At 39.2% G+C, this 15,855-nt stretch overlaps 1 protein-coding gene and 1 long non-coding RNA gene across 4 annotated transcripts in view; one reads left to right on the top strand and one right to left on the bottom strand.

Moving 5' to 3' along the window:
• ZFP36L1 (ZFP36 ring finger protein like 1) overlaps positions 1 to 15,855 on the top strand; it is an 87,015-nt gene that overhangs the window by 62,407 nt on the left and 8,753 nt on the right. For all 3 annotated transcript variants that reach the window (XM_074290467.1, XM_074290466.1, XM_074290468.1), the window contains exon 2: positions 14,668 to 14,937. In XM_074290467.1, the coding sequence (XP_074146568.1) occupies positions 14,830 to 14,937 (108 nt within the window). In that variant the 5' untranslated portion in view covers positions 14,668 to 14,829. The remainder of the gene's footprint in view (positions 1 to 14,667; positions 14,938 to 15,855) is intronic.
• Positions 3,125 to 15,498, bottom strand: LOC141556406 (uncharacterized). The gene is made up of 3 exons (XR_012486525.1): positions 15,430 to 15,498; positions 8,057 to 8,127; positions 3,125 to 3,229 (listed from the first exon to the last, which is right to left on the bottom strand). It is a non-coding gene; the product is annotated as an uncharacterized LOC141556406 (long non-coding RNA).

Genomic DNA, 15,855 nt, shown 5'->3' with positions numbered 1-15,855 from the left:
AGAACCTCCAGAATTGCTTCCATAAAATAGGCATGTCAAGTATAATTTTAATTTGACTGATGAGGAAACTGAGGCTCAGAGAGAATAATTATTTGTCTCACAATCACTTAGTAGCAGAACTGAGCCTTAGACTGAGTCAGATTCTCTAAAGAAATCTTTTTTTTTTTTCTTTTCCATGAAGCCAACATTCCAACTTCCTAAAGTCAATTCTTTTGAGTCTCAACTCCTGAACCCTTTCCATCTTGGGATAGCTTATAAACTACAAAGCACCTATTTCTCTAATTCCTTAATTTTCAATTGCGTTAATTCGGGGGAGGAGATGGAGGAGGAAAGAGATGATGATAGAAGATTGAAAAGTTCAGAGAGAGGGGAAGAACAACTTGGGCAAAGCTCCAAGAGGAAGGGCATATATCTAGATGGCAAAATCATAATCTCTGCCTTCATAAGTAGAATTCATATATTTAAAGATGTCAGAAGGAGACATTTCATTAGAACAGTGGTGAGACCTCTCTGTTTATGTTGTTCTAGCTAGGTGGCACAGTAGATAGAATGGCAGGCATGGAATTGGGAAATTCAAATCCTGCCTCTGATGCTTACCAGCTGTGTGATGTCATATAAGTCTGTTTGCCTCAGTTTCCTTCTCTGTAAAATGAGCTGGAATAAGAAATGGAAAACCACTCCAGTATCCTTGCCAAGAAAACCACAAATGGGGTCATGGGGCTTGGACAAGGCTGAACATCAACAAAACAGTTCTCATTCCAAGTGCCCAAGAGTCATCTACAAAAGCTCTTTTAAGGATCCTTAGAATCATCTAGGGGCAGTTGGATGGCACAATGGATAGAACATCAGCCCTGAAGGCAGGAGGACCTGAGTTCAAATCCAGTCTCAGACATTAAGCACTTATTAGCTATGTGACCCTAGACAAGTCACTTAGCCCCAATTGTCTGTCCTTCTCCCAAAAATCTAATTCTCAGAATCATCTAGTTCAATCCCTTTGTTATAGATGAAACTGAGGTCCAGAGAGATAACTTTTTTTCCCTAAGGTCACATAGGTAGTAAATAGTAGAATCAGAATTTGAACTCAGATCTTCTGACTCCAAATTCGGTGTTCTCATTATACCAGACACCTCCTCTCTAATCAAACTTTTTAATGCTCAAAGTTTAATTAAATTCAGTGCCCTGTGTTTACAATGGCATATAGTATTTATAATCATGTATTTGTATATTTGTAATTTATAATCTCACATGAGATAATCCTGGCACTTACTAGCTGTGTTATAAAGTTATAGCTTTGGAGGGGGGAGGCGAGGGGCTGTGTTTCTCCATTTATAAAGTGATATCTTCACACTGCTTTCAGATTTATTTTTATTATTTATAGATACGGAATACCATTCTTTTGTTAGGAAGCCTCCAAAAATATTTTCTTGCCTATGAAGTCAAGTTTAGACCTCTTAGAAAAGCATTTCAAGGCTGTCCACGGGTTCAAACCATCATTTATCTCATTCTACTGCCTTCCATGTAATCTGTATTCTATTACAAACATCATTTGTGGTCTCTTATGCACTCTATAACTCCAGAACCTTACAATTTGGCTCCTGTTATCCCTTATATCTCAAATACCCCGCCCATCTCTTGAATTTTTATCCACCTTTTAAAGGCCAATTCAAATGCTACCTTCTTCATGAAAGTTTCCTTGATTGTCCACTTTGCAAGATCTTGATTAGGGACTTCACATAATACTTTGCTTGCACTTCTTTTTTAATGGACTTATGTATAGCAGTAATAAAGCACCATGTCTGAGACAATTTACTAGCTGTGTGATTCATAGCAAGTCACAACTTCTGTTTTCCTCAATTTCCTCATCTGTAAAATGGGGATAATAATAGTACTTGCCTTGCAGGACTGTCATGAAGATCAAATGAAATGATAATTATAAAATGCTTAGTATAGTGGCATATGTTGAATTATTATATAAATATTAGCTATTATTATATTATTATTTTAATGTATGTATTATTTTGTATGTTTTTGTATGTTATCTTATGTATTTATGTGGTATTTTGTTTTTATGTATTATTTATTTTGTATATAATTTTTTAAAGTTAATGATATATCCGTAATATGTAAATTCTGTAAGGGCATGGAGGGCATCGAGATCCTAGATAAGACTAAGTCTCATTTAAATGTCCCGTCTCCTACAGGCCTAGCACAAGAAGTGTTTAACAAATATTTGAATAGAACTCAGTTGTCAGATTGAATTGTATGATCTTCTAGGTCCTCTTCTATAGGTCCTATAGTCAATACCAGAGAGTTTATATTACCATTGGTTATCCTACCTTTAATTTCTGCAATTTCATATTATTAGTTTCTCCTGGCAAGTGTTCCAATATGCCCACTTTGTTTTCTAGAGGATACCAGGAATGACAGGCTGCTCCTTCAGCCTTCCCTATGGCTTAAAGGTAGATTTTGCTTAAATAATAGTCAGCCTCCCCTAATAGTGGACTATATTGGAAGAGAAGGGTGGTCCATAAAATCTGCATGAAAAGGAAGCATTAGGAGGAAAGCTTGCTTTTGCTAGTTCTGTTTTTCCCCTGTGGAGGGCTTTAACTCTTTCATTCATCTTTGTTCTGTTCCAAGCAGAATCATATGATCAGATTGTTCCTAATACTTATTATATTATTTTTAGTTTTTTTAAGGGACTGGTAGGGAATTGTTTTCAGTTCACTTCTGACTCCTTTGCTCTCCTGGTTCCTTTTCCCTTTTTATTAAAGTTTTTTCTCTTTTCAGAATATTTATAACCTTTCCCTGCTGTCCCCCTTCCCTCTCTCCCACCCCCCACACAGACTGCATCATTTTTCCTTGTTTTTGGCCTCCTTCACTTTGCATCTGGACTCTTGGATGGTTCCTTCTGTCTGTTACTTTGAGTTTCCCTCCTTTCCTCTCCCACCCTGTTTCCTGTATTGGTCTATCTTGGGCTTCAGTTCTTTCCCCCAAAGCTTTCCTTAAGCCACATGGGCCTTTATTCATGTTCATCCGTTAAAGCAGTGCTGGCAAGGAATGGGCAGGCAGCCGGCAAGCAGAGCTTAGGGCAGCAAATTAATAAGTCAATCAACCAGAGGTTCTCAGAAATCCAGGTCACTCCAGAAGGGTGACTTCCTCCTCTCTTGATCTCTCTTCTTCTGTATACTGAATGGTAATAGCATGGCCTCTCCAGAGTCAGGATGATAACCTAGATAATAACCAGAATGATCTGAGTCAATGCTAGTGTACCAGGAGGCAGAATTGGAGCACTCTTTAGGGAATGTGCCTTCAATTCTAGAACACTCCCTTCCATTGTGTATCCAAGTTTATATATTTTATTAGGATCATATAAAGAATATGATGATTTCATTGAGCCTCATAGGGTCTTGGGTTCTGGAAAATGATAAGAGGTCAACCTTTCTAGCTCTATTCTATCAAAAAGAGTAAAGGGTTTGATTTGGTTCCAAAGGTGCTTCCAGGTATAATTTCGTGATAGATGTAGGTGTTTTTCATACTTAGTGTATCTCAGAGACTTGGAAGCATTTGAAAAGCACACGTATTAATCATGCAATTGAGAGATTCAAAGAAATCCCTGTATTTTTTATTTTTTACTTTGAGTCTCAGCAGCTAGATCTTGACCTTTGGTAAATCTATAAGATGGTCTGCTGGCAGGACACTAAGTGCTGAATTAACCATGGTAGGGCTTTTATTAATGAGAGACATTCCTATTGCCTTCAAGAAGCTTTTAGCCTAACATAGTATCAGACAAAAAGAACTTAAAAAGCTCAGGCAAATATTTCCGTCTAAATTTCCAAGTAACAGCCTGAAACTTGAGGAAATGAGATATCAAAAGGAGTGATAGTTTTGGAGTTACAAAGACCTGAGTTGGAACCTTCTTTCTGATACAACTAGTTGTGGGATCACCTTAATTTCTTCATGTGTAATAATACCAGTCAATATCATCACCCTATAAAATAAGGATATTATTTGTAAAATGAGTACTTCTCTAGTTGCTTCATCTACAAAGTGGAGCTAAAACTAGTTCGTTTAATGGGTATTATATTACCTAATTTAGATAACACCTTGAGTATCTACCTCAAAAGGTTGTTGTGAATGAAAATTTTTAAAAAGTTCTTTGTAAACCTGACAACTACTATTTATATAAGTGCTTTATGATGATGATCATTATTATTAACCAAACACTAGGGAAAGTAGTCTTTTTCCAAAAGGCTACCACTTTCCAGAGATCTACTCCATCTAGAATATTTAATCGGGTCGGGGATCTGGGGTACTATTCTATGACTAAGATGAATATGCCTATTCCCTATTCTGCCCTCCTGTCTTCCCACGAACCACGTTTTATAAATATTTACACCCCCAAGCTGGCAAGAATCTCTCTCCAGCTGCTTCCCCAGGTCTCTGGGAGGGCTTGTTTTCTCACCAAGCAGCTGCAGGCAGATCTGGTTGCCTCTGACCAGACAAGGGTAGACGCTGGTTAGGGGGCCCACAAAGGCCCTCTAGATTTGAAGAGCATACATGAGGGGGAAAGTCTCTAGTATGAAAGAAAACATAAAGAGGTAAACAATCATCACCTTTGCTATTCCCCAAAAAGGTTTTTCTGATTATAACAGCAGATAACATTTACATGGTGCTTTAATAAAGTACACTTTATAAACAATGTCTTGTTGTGGTGTCACAATAACTCTGGCAGACAGATGCTGTCATTTTCCCCATTTTATAGCTGAGGAAACTGAGGCAGGCAGGGATTAAGTGACTTGCCAAGGATTACACAGCTAGTGTCTGAGGCTGAATTTGAACTCGGGCTTTCCTGATTTGAAGTTCCCTGTGGCATCTTACTCAGCCATGAGAGTATAGAGTCTAAGTTTGATTGTGTGAGGAATCTTCCTCCTAAATGAAGAGCTGGGAAAGACCTGACCTAGATGGTCCTGAGATTTAGTTATTTCTATCCATACAGTAGAGAAATAGCCAGGGTACAATGCATACTGCAGTTGCAGTTAGGAGGGTTTGGGTTCAAATTTTGCTCCAGATAGTTTCTACTTACCTGTAACTGAGCCAGTCACTTAAGTCTCTAAGATTTCGCTTTTCTCATGTGTAAAATGAGAGAGTTGGACTTGAGGGTCTTCAAGATCACTTCTAGTTCTAGTTCTACAAACCTATTATTGCTGTTCATCTTTCATTTTCTTTCTTTCTTTATTTTTCTTTTAAATATCTTTTTTTTTTCTTTTCTTTTGTGGAATAATTAGGGTTGGGTGACTTGTCCTGGGTCACACTGCTAGGAAGTGTCTGAGGCTGCATTTTGGGCCCAGGTCCTCCTGACTCTGGGCCTGGTGCTCTATCCATTACGGCCATGTAGCTGCCCCTATCCTTCGTTTTCAGAGAAGACCAATGAGATCACAGGTGATGTCTTGACTTTCACATGAATTGTATTTCAGTGAGGCAGAGTTGAGCATTGTCCAAGCTGGCCACAGACCAAGCCAGATGGTGGACTTACCCTAAAAAGTACCCATCATCCAGTTCAGACTCTCCATGAGACATACCCCAGCTTTGTTTTTCTCCAGCCCTTCTTGTCCTCTTTCCCCCAGGAGTGGACCAATACTCTGGCAAGAAGGTTGGATGTTCCTTAGTTCTCCTGCTTTCTTCCTTGCAGTATCAAGGAGTAGTGGAGCATCTCCTCCTTTCTAGGGAGGAAATCCTCAAATTTGTCAAATCTTTAATTTCTTTGGAGCATGTTCCCTTCTTTCTTCTTTCTCAGTATTTCTTCCTATTCCCCCAACTCCATCAACACAACTAAATCAGTCAACTTCCAGCAATAGTTTTTTTTCTCTTCCTATTTGCCTTATCATAAAAGATAATTTTCAAGAGTTTGGGAGGGAGTGGATTGTTTTCTGCCTTTCTCATCCTTTGTTTTGGCTCAATTTACCTCATATAACATTGTTATTTAGTCGAGGAGCTGTGGAAATCCTAATTAACATAACCAACCTAAAGCATGTTGGGCCCTCTACAAATATGGGACTTTAGACAAACAAGACAAAATGGTGTTTTTATTCCAACCATTCTTTGTAGTCAAGGGAAGTCTGTGTGAAGGAAGTGATCTGCCAGGTGTGGGGAGCACCCAAGGATGTGACTCAGCCTGTTCACAAGCTGAAGAGGAAGGAGATGGGGTTAAAAAGCCCATGACTTTTTACATGTCGCCTGTGAAATATTCAGTCTAAGTGGTGGTTTGCTGGGAGCGGGTGGGAATGGGGTGGGGCAGGAGCCACGGGCACTAAGTGATGACAAAAGTCCAGCCCATCGCACAGTGTGTGAAGGGGTGCAGGGGTCTGCCCCGCCTGAACAAAAGCCTCCTTTTCCTTCCCTACACACCCATGCCAGAGAGGAAGAAAACAGGAAGAAAAAAAAATCACCCACACAGAGCAAGATTCCTTGGTAGGAGCAGAGTCAAGCAGAGCCACCGTGGAAGGTGCTTGTGTGTGGGGAGATGGAGGCCAGGGACGGGCTGGACTTTTCACACACTGCACTGGGGTACGTGGATGGAAAAAGGTGGGAAGCCGCAACTCCGAAATGCAGTTGCAGGACATTCCTGCCTGCCTCCCCGAGCCCAAATGGTACAACAAACCCCAAATAAAACCCTGACCCTGAAGATATTAATACTTCGGGCCAGGGGCTGGTGAGCAAGAAGCCTCTCCCCCCCCCCCAACAACCCCCTCCCCCTTTTCTGTTTCTATAACTGGCTGAAACAAATTTAGCTGAGTAACCCCACCCGTCTGAGGGACTAGGATTTCAGAGCCCTGGGGCTCCCTTCCGTGAAAGCCCGTGTTTTTCGGGAGCTTGTAACTTTGTATAAATTCCCTTGGGGGAATGGAATGCATCAGATTTAAAAGGATTATTGCCTCTGCAGAGCCCATCCTTCCCAAGTGAATTCTTTGGCATTGGGTGGCCTGTGGAAAAGCCAATCTGGAATAGTGAGTTGATTTTCAATCACTTAGTCCTATTTATTTGTGTGTTTTAATTTAACAAACAAATAGAATTCTTTTGTCTAGCTGCCCCAGGCCTGTTCACCTGAACCCGGGCTATTCAGTCCCACATTTTAGTAAAAGTAAAATAATAGCTTGAATTTATGTATTCTGCTTAGAGTGTGTTTTCCTGTCATTACCCTTTGAGATGAGCAGTCCAAGAATGATTCCCATTTTCCTAGAGAGGAAACTGGGGCTTAAGGTATCTATAAGGGACTGGTATACAGGCTCAATGTTAGTAAATGAAAAAAATCAAGACCTGAGCAAGACTGGTAGAAACGTCAACCCCTTCCGTACTCATGTACCTGCCTTACAAAGAGACTGTGAGAGAACAGTGAGACAAGGTGTGTAAAGCACTCTGCCAGCCTTAAATTAGCGTGTGTGTGTGTGTGTGTGTATGTTTACATATATGTATGTGCATGAGGGGTTTTCATTATTATTTAAGAAAAAATTAGCAAGTGTATTAGTAATATCATCATCTTTGATACTCATGTAACTACCTTACAATGATGTGAAATGTCCAAGAGACAAGGTGTGTAAAGCACTCTGAGCCTTAACTTGACAAATATGTATATTTGTGTAGGTATATATGTGTATGTATTTATATGTATATTTATGTGTGTATATACATAGCATATATGTATGTCTTTTAAAAATAATGGCAACCAAGGTTTATATGTATATATACACATACACACATATGTATATACAGACAACTAATCTGTACATAAACATATACACATATATGTATACATACATATACACACACATAAATCTCGATCGTCATTTTTTTTTTTTTTTTTTTTTTTTTTTAGCAAATAAGACTTAAACAAGTATTCTAACTCCAAATGCCATACTTCAGGTCAAGGATTGTATCCAAATTTCTCATAAAGCATCACACCCAGAGCCACTTTAAGTTAAAACTGGGATGATCAAGTCACAAATATTAAATTTATTGCCTTTGGAGGCTTATTCTTTACTAACAGGGAATTATTCCTCACCTTCAGCTTCCTTGTCATGGATTCCTTCACATTCTAAGGGTTTGACTGAAGACTCTGAAGAACTAGTCTACCTACAAATATGGGTGAAATAGAAATAGAAATTAACATTGTGTCTATGAGGAAAATATGATTAGGATTCCAAATAATGGTCTGACAGATTGTTCTGATTTAGAATCAAATAGATAATCTTCCACAGGTTTCTCCTCCCATATACTAGTCAAGGAGTTTTGAAATATTTTTGTGTTATAGACCTCTTTTGGCAGTCTGGTGAATGAAGCCTGTGGAACCCCTTCTCAGAGTAGTTTGCCTTTAATCACAATCAAAGGAAATACTAAATTTCAGTTAAGTTAGTTAAAAAAATAAAGATGTAATTTTTTCTTTTCATCTAAGTTTACAGACACTCTGAAATTGTCCATGGATCCCAGGCCAAGAAACTCTCCTCTAAACCTTTCCTATTTCTCCCCTTCTCTCTTCTTTCTTGCTCTGGCTTTAAAGATATCAAATTGCTGATTTTCTTTACCTGCATGACTTCTTCCTAAACGATCTCTTCCTTTGCAAATTCATAATAGATCATCTCTCCTATAAATGTGAATGTTTCCCAAGTTTCTATCTGGGCCATCTTCTTTCTCTATACTCTGGTGATCTAAACCAGTTGTATCAAATTTAAATAAAAACAGCAATGGGGAGAGGACAACTAATCTGTACATAAAGATCCCTGTGGGGCACAGACTTAGTTTTAAAATGCAATATTATATTTTATTAATTTTTGTTTAACATACGCCAATTTTAATCTGATTCAACAGCATTGCTTTGACACTTCTGATCTAAATGGTTTCCATGACTTTAATAACCATTCAAAAATGCATATCAAGCCCAAATCCCTTGAATTTTACTTTTGCATTGTCAAATACTTTGTTAGACATTTCACCTCAAATTCCAAAATGGAACTTCTCACCTCTTCCCCAACTTGTCCCTCCCTCAAATTTCCTTGTTCTTGCAGGGAGAACCACCATACCTCTCGTTCCCCAGATTCACAGAGCCATCCTCCCTTCCTCTCCCCCTTTGCCAAATCTAATGTGAATTGTCCTAGGACTCTAGCACTCATCCTGTTCTAATTTCTACCCTAGTGTTGGTCCTCACTGTTTCTTACGTAGACTACTCAGCCTCCTTATTCTTCCACTTCTTCTCTCCCCTTTTTTCAATGATCTTAGCTGCCAAAATCATCTTCCTAAGGCAGAGCTTTGACAGTTATTCTTCTTCCCAACCGCTTTCCCAATAGAGCAGACTGCATCCAAAACAAAATACAAACCCCTTAGTCTAACGTTTAAAGTCGTCTGAAGTCTGGCTCTTTTTCCAAGTTTATTTTCTGTGATTTCCCCTTCAGTCCAGCCATACTTGATCATAAGCTTTTCTTTGAACTTAACATTTCTGCATCTCTGCTCGGTGTGCAGATGCATTCTCTCCTCACTTTCACCTCTGAGAACCTTTAGCTTTCTTCAGCTCAGCTAAGGTGCTAATTCCTAGGTAAAACTTCTCCTGTTCCTCTCTGCCTAATGTGGCCTTTCTTCCTCCAGAATCTACACTGCAAAAGCAGGACTCCCCAGCAGGCAGTCTCATGTAGTAGCTCATCTTTAATCAGTATTTGTTGAGTTACATTACATTAAGAGCGAAGGCTGTCCAGGAAGTACGAACTGTATGTGGGCAGACTTTTAGGAATAAGGGAGGTGAAGAGCTAGAACAAGGATTTTTGCACTCGAGGCAAGCAGCACAAAAGATGCTTTCAGTTTGGGCCAGCAGAGGGAGACAAAGACCCCAAGACATCATTGTAAGGTCCCTGCTAAAGAGAATGGGCATTGGAAAGAAGATAAAGCAAAGAAACTCTCCGTAGCACACCTTCTGGTAGCTTTCTACTTTTATGAATTACTCTTGCTACTTAGGTGCTAGAATTTCTGTTTCTAAGTTGCTGAAGAATTGTAAGTGCTGTCAGCAGCATCTAAATTTTATGCTCCAGGGCAAAGCCCCAGTTGCCCCACCCTAGTTACAGCTTGTATAATAAAAAAGAGTGCCAAGATCATGGGCATGTCTTTTCAACTCCGTAAGCTTCAGTTTCTTCATCTGTATATAATGAGGGGGCTGGACTACCTGATCTCTAAGGTATAAAATTCTATGATTTAGATATCTACTTTGGATAGTTTACGATTGCTGTCTAGAGCTTGAAGCCTGAATATAAAACTTTGAGATCACTTTGAAAGTCATTTAACATTCTATCTCTAAACAAGGCTAAATGCACGGATATGAACTTCATGGGACTGTTGTTAGAAAAGAGCTTTGTAAATCCACAAGTATATATCATTCTAACTTCTCTCTGCCTATTTTTTTCATTAGTAAAATAATCACAGGCTATGGCCTTCTCCACATTTCATAATTCCTACTGTACCCTCTTACCTTGCTTAAGAAAAGGTTCTTTTTAAGAGACAAAAATACTTTTTAAGTGATGATTCCTGCCTTCTCTATACACCAAAAGGATGAAATAAAGAAGCACCAAAACTCAGTTTTGGAAGAGATCTCAGATACTGTCTAGTCCAACTTGAACCAAAACAGCAATTTCCTTTACATCATGACTGGCAAGTGATCAATCGTCTCGACTTTGCTTGCTCCCTTGAGGGAGAGTCCACTATCTGCTGAGAGCCTTTTACTTTTGGATAGCTATAGTTATTTGGAAAGTTTTTAGGTTCTTCCCTGCCCTCTTTATATCAAGGTAACATTCCTCTTTGCATCTCATATGTCTCTTTGTAGATGAATAGTGCAGTGAATAGAATAATGGGCTTAGAAGACCTGAGTTCAAATTCTCCAAACATTTGCTGTGACTCTGGACAAACACTTTACCTCTTTCTGCCTCAATTTCTTGAACTGGGGAAAAAACAACAACAACAACAACAAAACAACCAAAACAAAACAAAAACAGCACCCATTTCAGAGTTTTTAGAGAATCAAATGAAATGATATTTGTAAAATGCTTAGCAAAATATCTGGCACACATTAGGCCCTAACTAAATATTTGTTCCCTTCATCTCTTGACCATTTTTGCCCTTTGCTCCTAGTTCTATCCTTTAAGCTAAGCAGAATAAGGTTAATCCCTTTTCTAACTAGATAATATCCTTTCAATTACTTTAAGACAGTTACCCTGTCTCCTCTATAGCTTTTTTCTTTTCCGATTAAAAAAAATCCTTAAGTGGCATGGTCTTAAGGCCCTTCAAAATTCTAGTAGCCTTTTCTTTATTAGTTAAGTTTTACTCCTGATGATTTCTCCCTGACAGTATCTGGAGTTTTCTTGGCAAGATCACTGGAGTGGTTTGCCATTTCCTTCTCCAACTCATTTTACAAATGAGGAACTTAGGCAAACAGGTTAAGTGACTTGCCCAGAGTCACACAGCTATTAAGTGTCAGAAGCTGGATTTGTACTTAGAAGATGAGGACTCTTTCTGACTCTACTTCCAGGACTCTGTGTACTTCGATTACATAGTTGCCATTTCTGGATGCTAATAATTTTATGTGTCCTTCTTAAAATGTGACACTTAAAAACTGAACATGATATTTCAGTAGCAGTCAGACCAGGACTGGGACCAGGATGGATTGCAACTGTTATCTTCCTACTCTTACTAAAGTATTTCTTAAAAAACAAAAACAGAGAGACTTGAAGATGAAAAGTAGGAAACAAAAAGCAAGAATGACTAGTGAGCACTTTGAATTAAAACAAAAACAAATTTGAAGCTGTTTCAGAAAAGTTGAATGTTCTGAGAAAGAAAGAGCAGTTCACCCTTCAAGAATAACAAGGAAACAATGAGACAGAGAGAGAAAAAAAGAGGTTGTGATTCCCTATTGAAGAGATATTGAGTTAGCTATTTGCTAACCTGAGATAACAGGAAGCATAGCTTTACTACTAAGGTACTTATCCAAGAGGTGACAAGAAGCCTTTCAAGATTTGTTGGGACAGATGACAACTACTTACTTCTGATGAATTGTGTGAGAACAAAATTTGGGCAAGAAACTGAAGATCTTAGGGGCACAGGTGGTGTTTTCATCACTGCTATCTATAAGAGGCAAAGGATTCCAAAAAGTAAAGAGCAGGTTAAGAAGTTGGCACCTGAGAATGAGATTTGGATTGCTGGACTATGGCTTAAAATTAGATTCTGGGTCAGGGATGGAGTCTGTCTAATGAGGAGTGAATGGTAAGACTTAGAGACTAGAAAATCTAATCAAAAGAGTTTCAGATTTTTTTTGGGGGGGAAATACAATTTAACCAATCCCAAGTGATAGAACTAAGAAAGTACTCTATACTAGGGTTTCCTAAACTTTTTCCACTGTGAACCATTTTTGCCTGAGAAGTTCTTATGTGACCCCAAATATATAGGTATGTAAAATGGACATATATCTCAAACATTCACTAATAATAAATCATAACTGCCACAATTCAGTTACGAACCCCATATGCGGTTGCAATCTACAATTTTAAGGAGCTTTGCTTTATAACAATGGTATCAAACTCCAAGAGAAAGAAATCAGGCCACTAAAATTATACATAAGGATCTCTGTTGCCACTTAGAAAACCACATCATTAATATCTTTGTTCTATTGTATTCTTATTTAATTTGCCAAATATTTCCCAATTATATTTCAAGCTGGTTCTGCTATACTCAGGAACAGTGGGACCTGATTTTGATACTTCTTTCCTAGATCCTTGAGACAGGTAAGAATGTCTCTTGAGTTTCAGAATCAAGCAATCAGAGATATGAACTAGATGTGAACAGGTCCTAGGCATATTTATTGAACCAATTATTAAAGGTGTAAAGTAGGTGCAAGTAAGATTTTAAATAAAATTAAGATTATTTATTAATCACTCACTATGTTTCAGGCACGCTAAGTACTGGAAAAACAAGGAAAAGTAAAAAACAAAACAAACAACCCACTAATAAAATCTAGTCCTTGATTTCACAGAGTTTACAGCCTAGTGAGGGAAATAACATGCAAGCAATTATATGCATTAAAAGATATAGAAGTTGGAAGTAGATTAATATATATACATATATATATATGTAATATGATAAATCATAATTAAATTTGGAATGAATGAAATGCTTCTAGCCTTTGGACAAAATCTGATAAAACACTGAAGATGTATTAGGATTGATTAAAAGAATTAGATACACCTACAATGAGAGGGCATCTATGTCAGGGAGAGATGCTTTCTCTTTGACTAGGGGATGACCCTGTGAACCTTGGTTTGTATTTCCCATGTGGTTTTTGCAGTAATATTCCTACTGGTGGCTGAAGGCAGTTTCTGCATTAGGAGCTCAGAGATACATAAGAACAATTGTCATACTGAGAAGGTGAACTTTCAGCTGGCTCCCACTAGGAATAAATCACAAACCTGTGAATGACTCCTTTGCCAAATGTGCCTTCTAGGCTGGATCCTGCTTTCCCCTGTATGAATTTTTGTTGTGGGATGGTTTGTTGCAGTTATGTGAGGAAAATGTTTTTGTACCAATCACTCTTACAATACTATGTTAATAAATACCCTTTTCTATCTAAAAGCTAAATAAAAATTTGGCTAGCTGATAATTTGAGGTGGGCATATTGAGTGGAGGCTCTTTGAGTCACAATCACCCCCCAAAACTCTGAGAGAAGTAACACTCTGAAGACCCAACCTACTGGGGCTAGGAAGTGAGCTGTTAGTGCATCCTGGGATCTTATAAGAATTGTGTGCTTTGAAGATATTTACCTTCCATTATTCACCAATGATGCAGTTTCTTTTTCAGTGTTTTGTGATTCAAAATTCACATTCACCAAATAACATCATGCAGACAGTCAATTCTAGATCAGTTCTAGGTCAGTGTTGAAGACTATCAAGAATATCCCAAGGTTTGAATTCAATTAATTCTCTGGAACCACTCTTACCTTTAAACTGTTTTAAGTCTGTTATCCAGGAAATGATTGGACATCAGACTTTTAAAAGCCAGGATAAGGTGTTTGAATGCTATCTTTCATATATCTTTGGGAGATGGTTATGTGCCCCTCATCTGACCAAATATACAAACTCGAGGAAACAGCTTCATTTGCAGATATTTGACTTTTGCTTTCAATGCACTAAAGAAGGCCTGATTTTAATGGAAGTCTATACTGAAGAGCTCTTTTGTAAATTGAGGTGCAACACAGAGCCACAGATTTACAGCTGGAAAAGAACTGCTCTAAGCACCTGGTTTGATCAGTGAAGAACTTGAGTCTCAGAGGAAGGCTAAGTGAGTTGTTCAAGATCATATATCTGGTGAGTGGGAAAGGCATGATTGGAAATTAGTTCTCTGATTTCAAGTTGGGTAATCATTCCACCAATATCTGTTTGGACTGTATCACTGACTAAGTCTTAGGACCACTCACAAATCACTTAACCTCATCTAACAAATTGAGAGGTTTCCTTAAGGACCTTATTCAACTTTGTCATTCTTTGAAATTATCTATGAATTCCTTCTCCTGGGTCCCCCAAGCTTTTCTGTATTGATTAATCTGGAATGTTCACAATGCTTTGACAGTTTTGCCTTTTACATATATATTTTTAGTTAGATACGTCGCTGCTGTTGCCAGACAGAGATGTTTCTGTGGGTGGACACTTGAGAAGCCTGGAAAACCAAGGTGAGGAAGACAGAAGGCAGTGCAGGTCATCCTCGCTGGCTGGTACACTGACTTGCCTCACCCTTAAATACAGCCATCAACTTGATCACATGCTTCCAGCTTCCACTACAGACTACATAGCCGAGGCCTGGCAGCTCTCAGCTTCTCTCTGCAGGAACAATCCGCTTCCCCTGAGGTCCCTGACCCCATTTATGCAAGTGAGTAATTCTGCTACTTAAAAAAAAAAAAAAAAAAAAAAAAGCCATTACTAACTTCTTTGCACCAAGGAGATCCATATAAAAACAAACCGAACAAGCCCAAACTAAAAAATAATTTGATACTCACGAACAAAGACCAGTTTTTAGGGCTGAGGGATGATTTTTTAAAAATTCCCTAACGGTCAGGCCCCTTAATCTGAGTTATTCCTTGCTAGGCAGGACACCTCCCGGCCAAAAACTGCAGTGCAAGGGAAGGAGTGATTGCCCAGACTCTGGGCGCAAGAAGAAAGGAAAGAGTTAAAAAAAAAAACAAACCCAAAACTCAATCCCAACCACGCAGAACACTTTAGAGTGGATGGAGGTAGGGGAGGGGCTGGTGTGACCTAGAGCAGCTGAACTCCCGAATCTGGACTTAGCTGCTGTTACATTTCAGCCCTGCTTCCCGCAGTCTTATCTCCTCCTCAACTCCCTCCCCTGGCCTCCGCGCCTTACCTATGGACAGTCCCTGCTGGCACTCTGCTGCCCGTGTGAGCCCGAATGCAGCTGTAGGGGCCGGGAGGACCAAGTTAGCAAATGGTTAACACGAGTGTACTTCCCTCCTGGACTCTGTAACCCTTGGAAAGTCCCTGAAATGACGTTTCCAACCCAACAATTAAAGAGGATTTAATTATAGAGAGTAGCTCCCAGAGCTGGGAACAAACCCGGTCTGCCTAGCCAGTAAACAACTGCAGAGAGCCACATGCTGGGGGCTGCTTTCGGCCCCGGCTGCTGCTCAGGGCTAGGGTGGGGGTGGGGGGAAGGCTGGGGGAAGAGGCGAAGGAGGGGGATCCTTGAGTTGAAGGGAGGAGGGAGAAGAAAATGGGGGGAGGGCTGGATACGCCACTCCTATTTAGAAAGTTTAAAGAAATTCGAAGAATA

The sequence above is a fragment of the Sminthopsis crassicaudata genome, chromosome 2 (genome assembly GCF_048593235.1).
Source record: "Sminthopsis crassicaudata isolate SCR6 chromosome 2, ASM4859323v1, whole genome shotgun sequence".
Lineage (NCBI taxonomy): Eukaryota > Metazoa > Chordata > Mammalia > Dasyuromorphia > Dasyuridae > Sminthopsis > Sminthopsis crassicaudata.
Note: the sequence above shows the minus strand (reverse complement) of the source record. Positions and strands in the feature narration are given on the sequence as shown.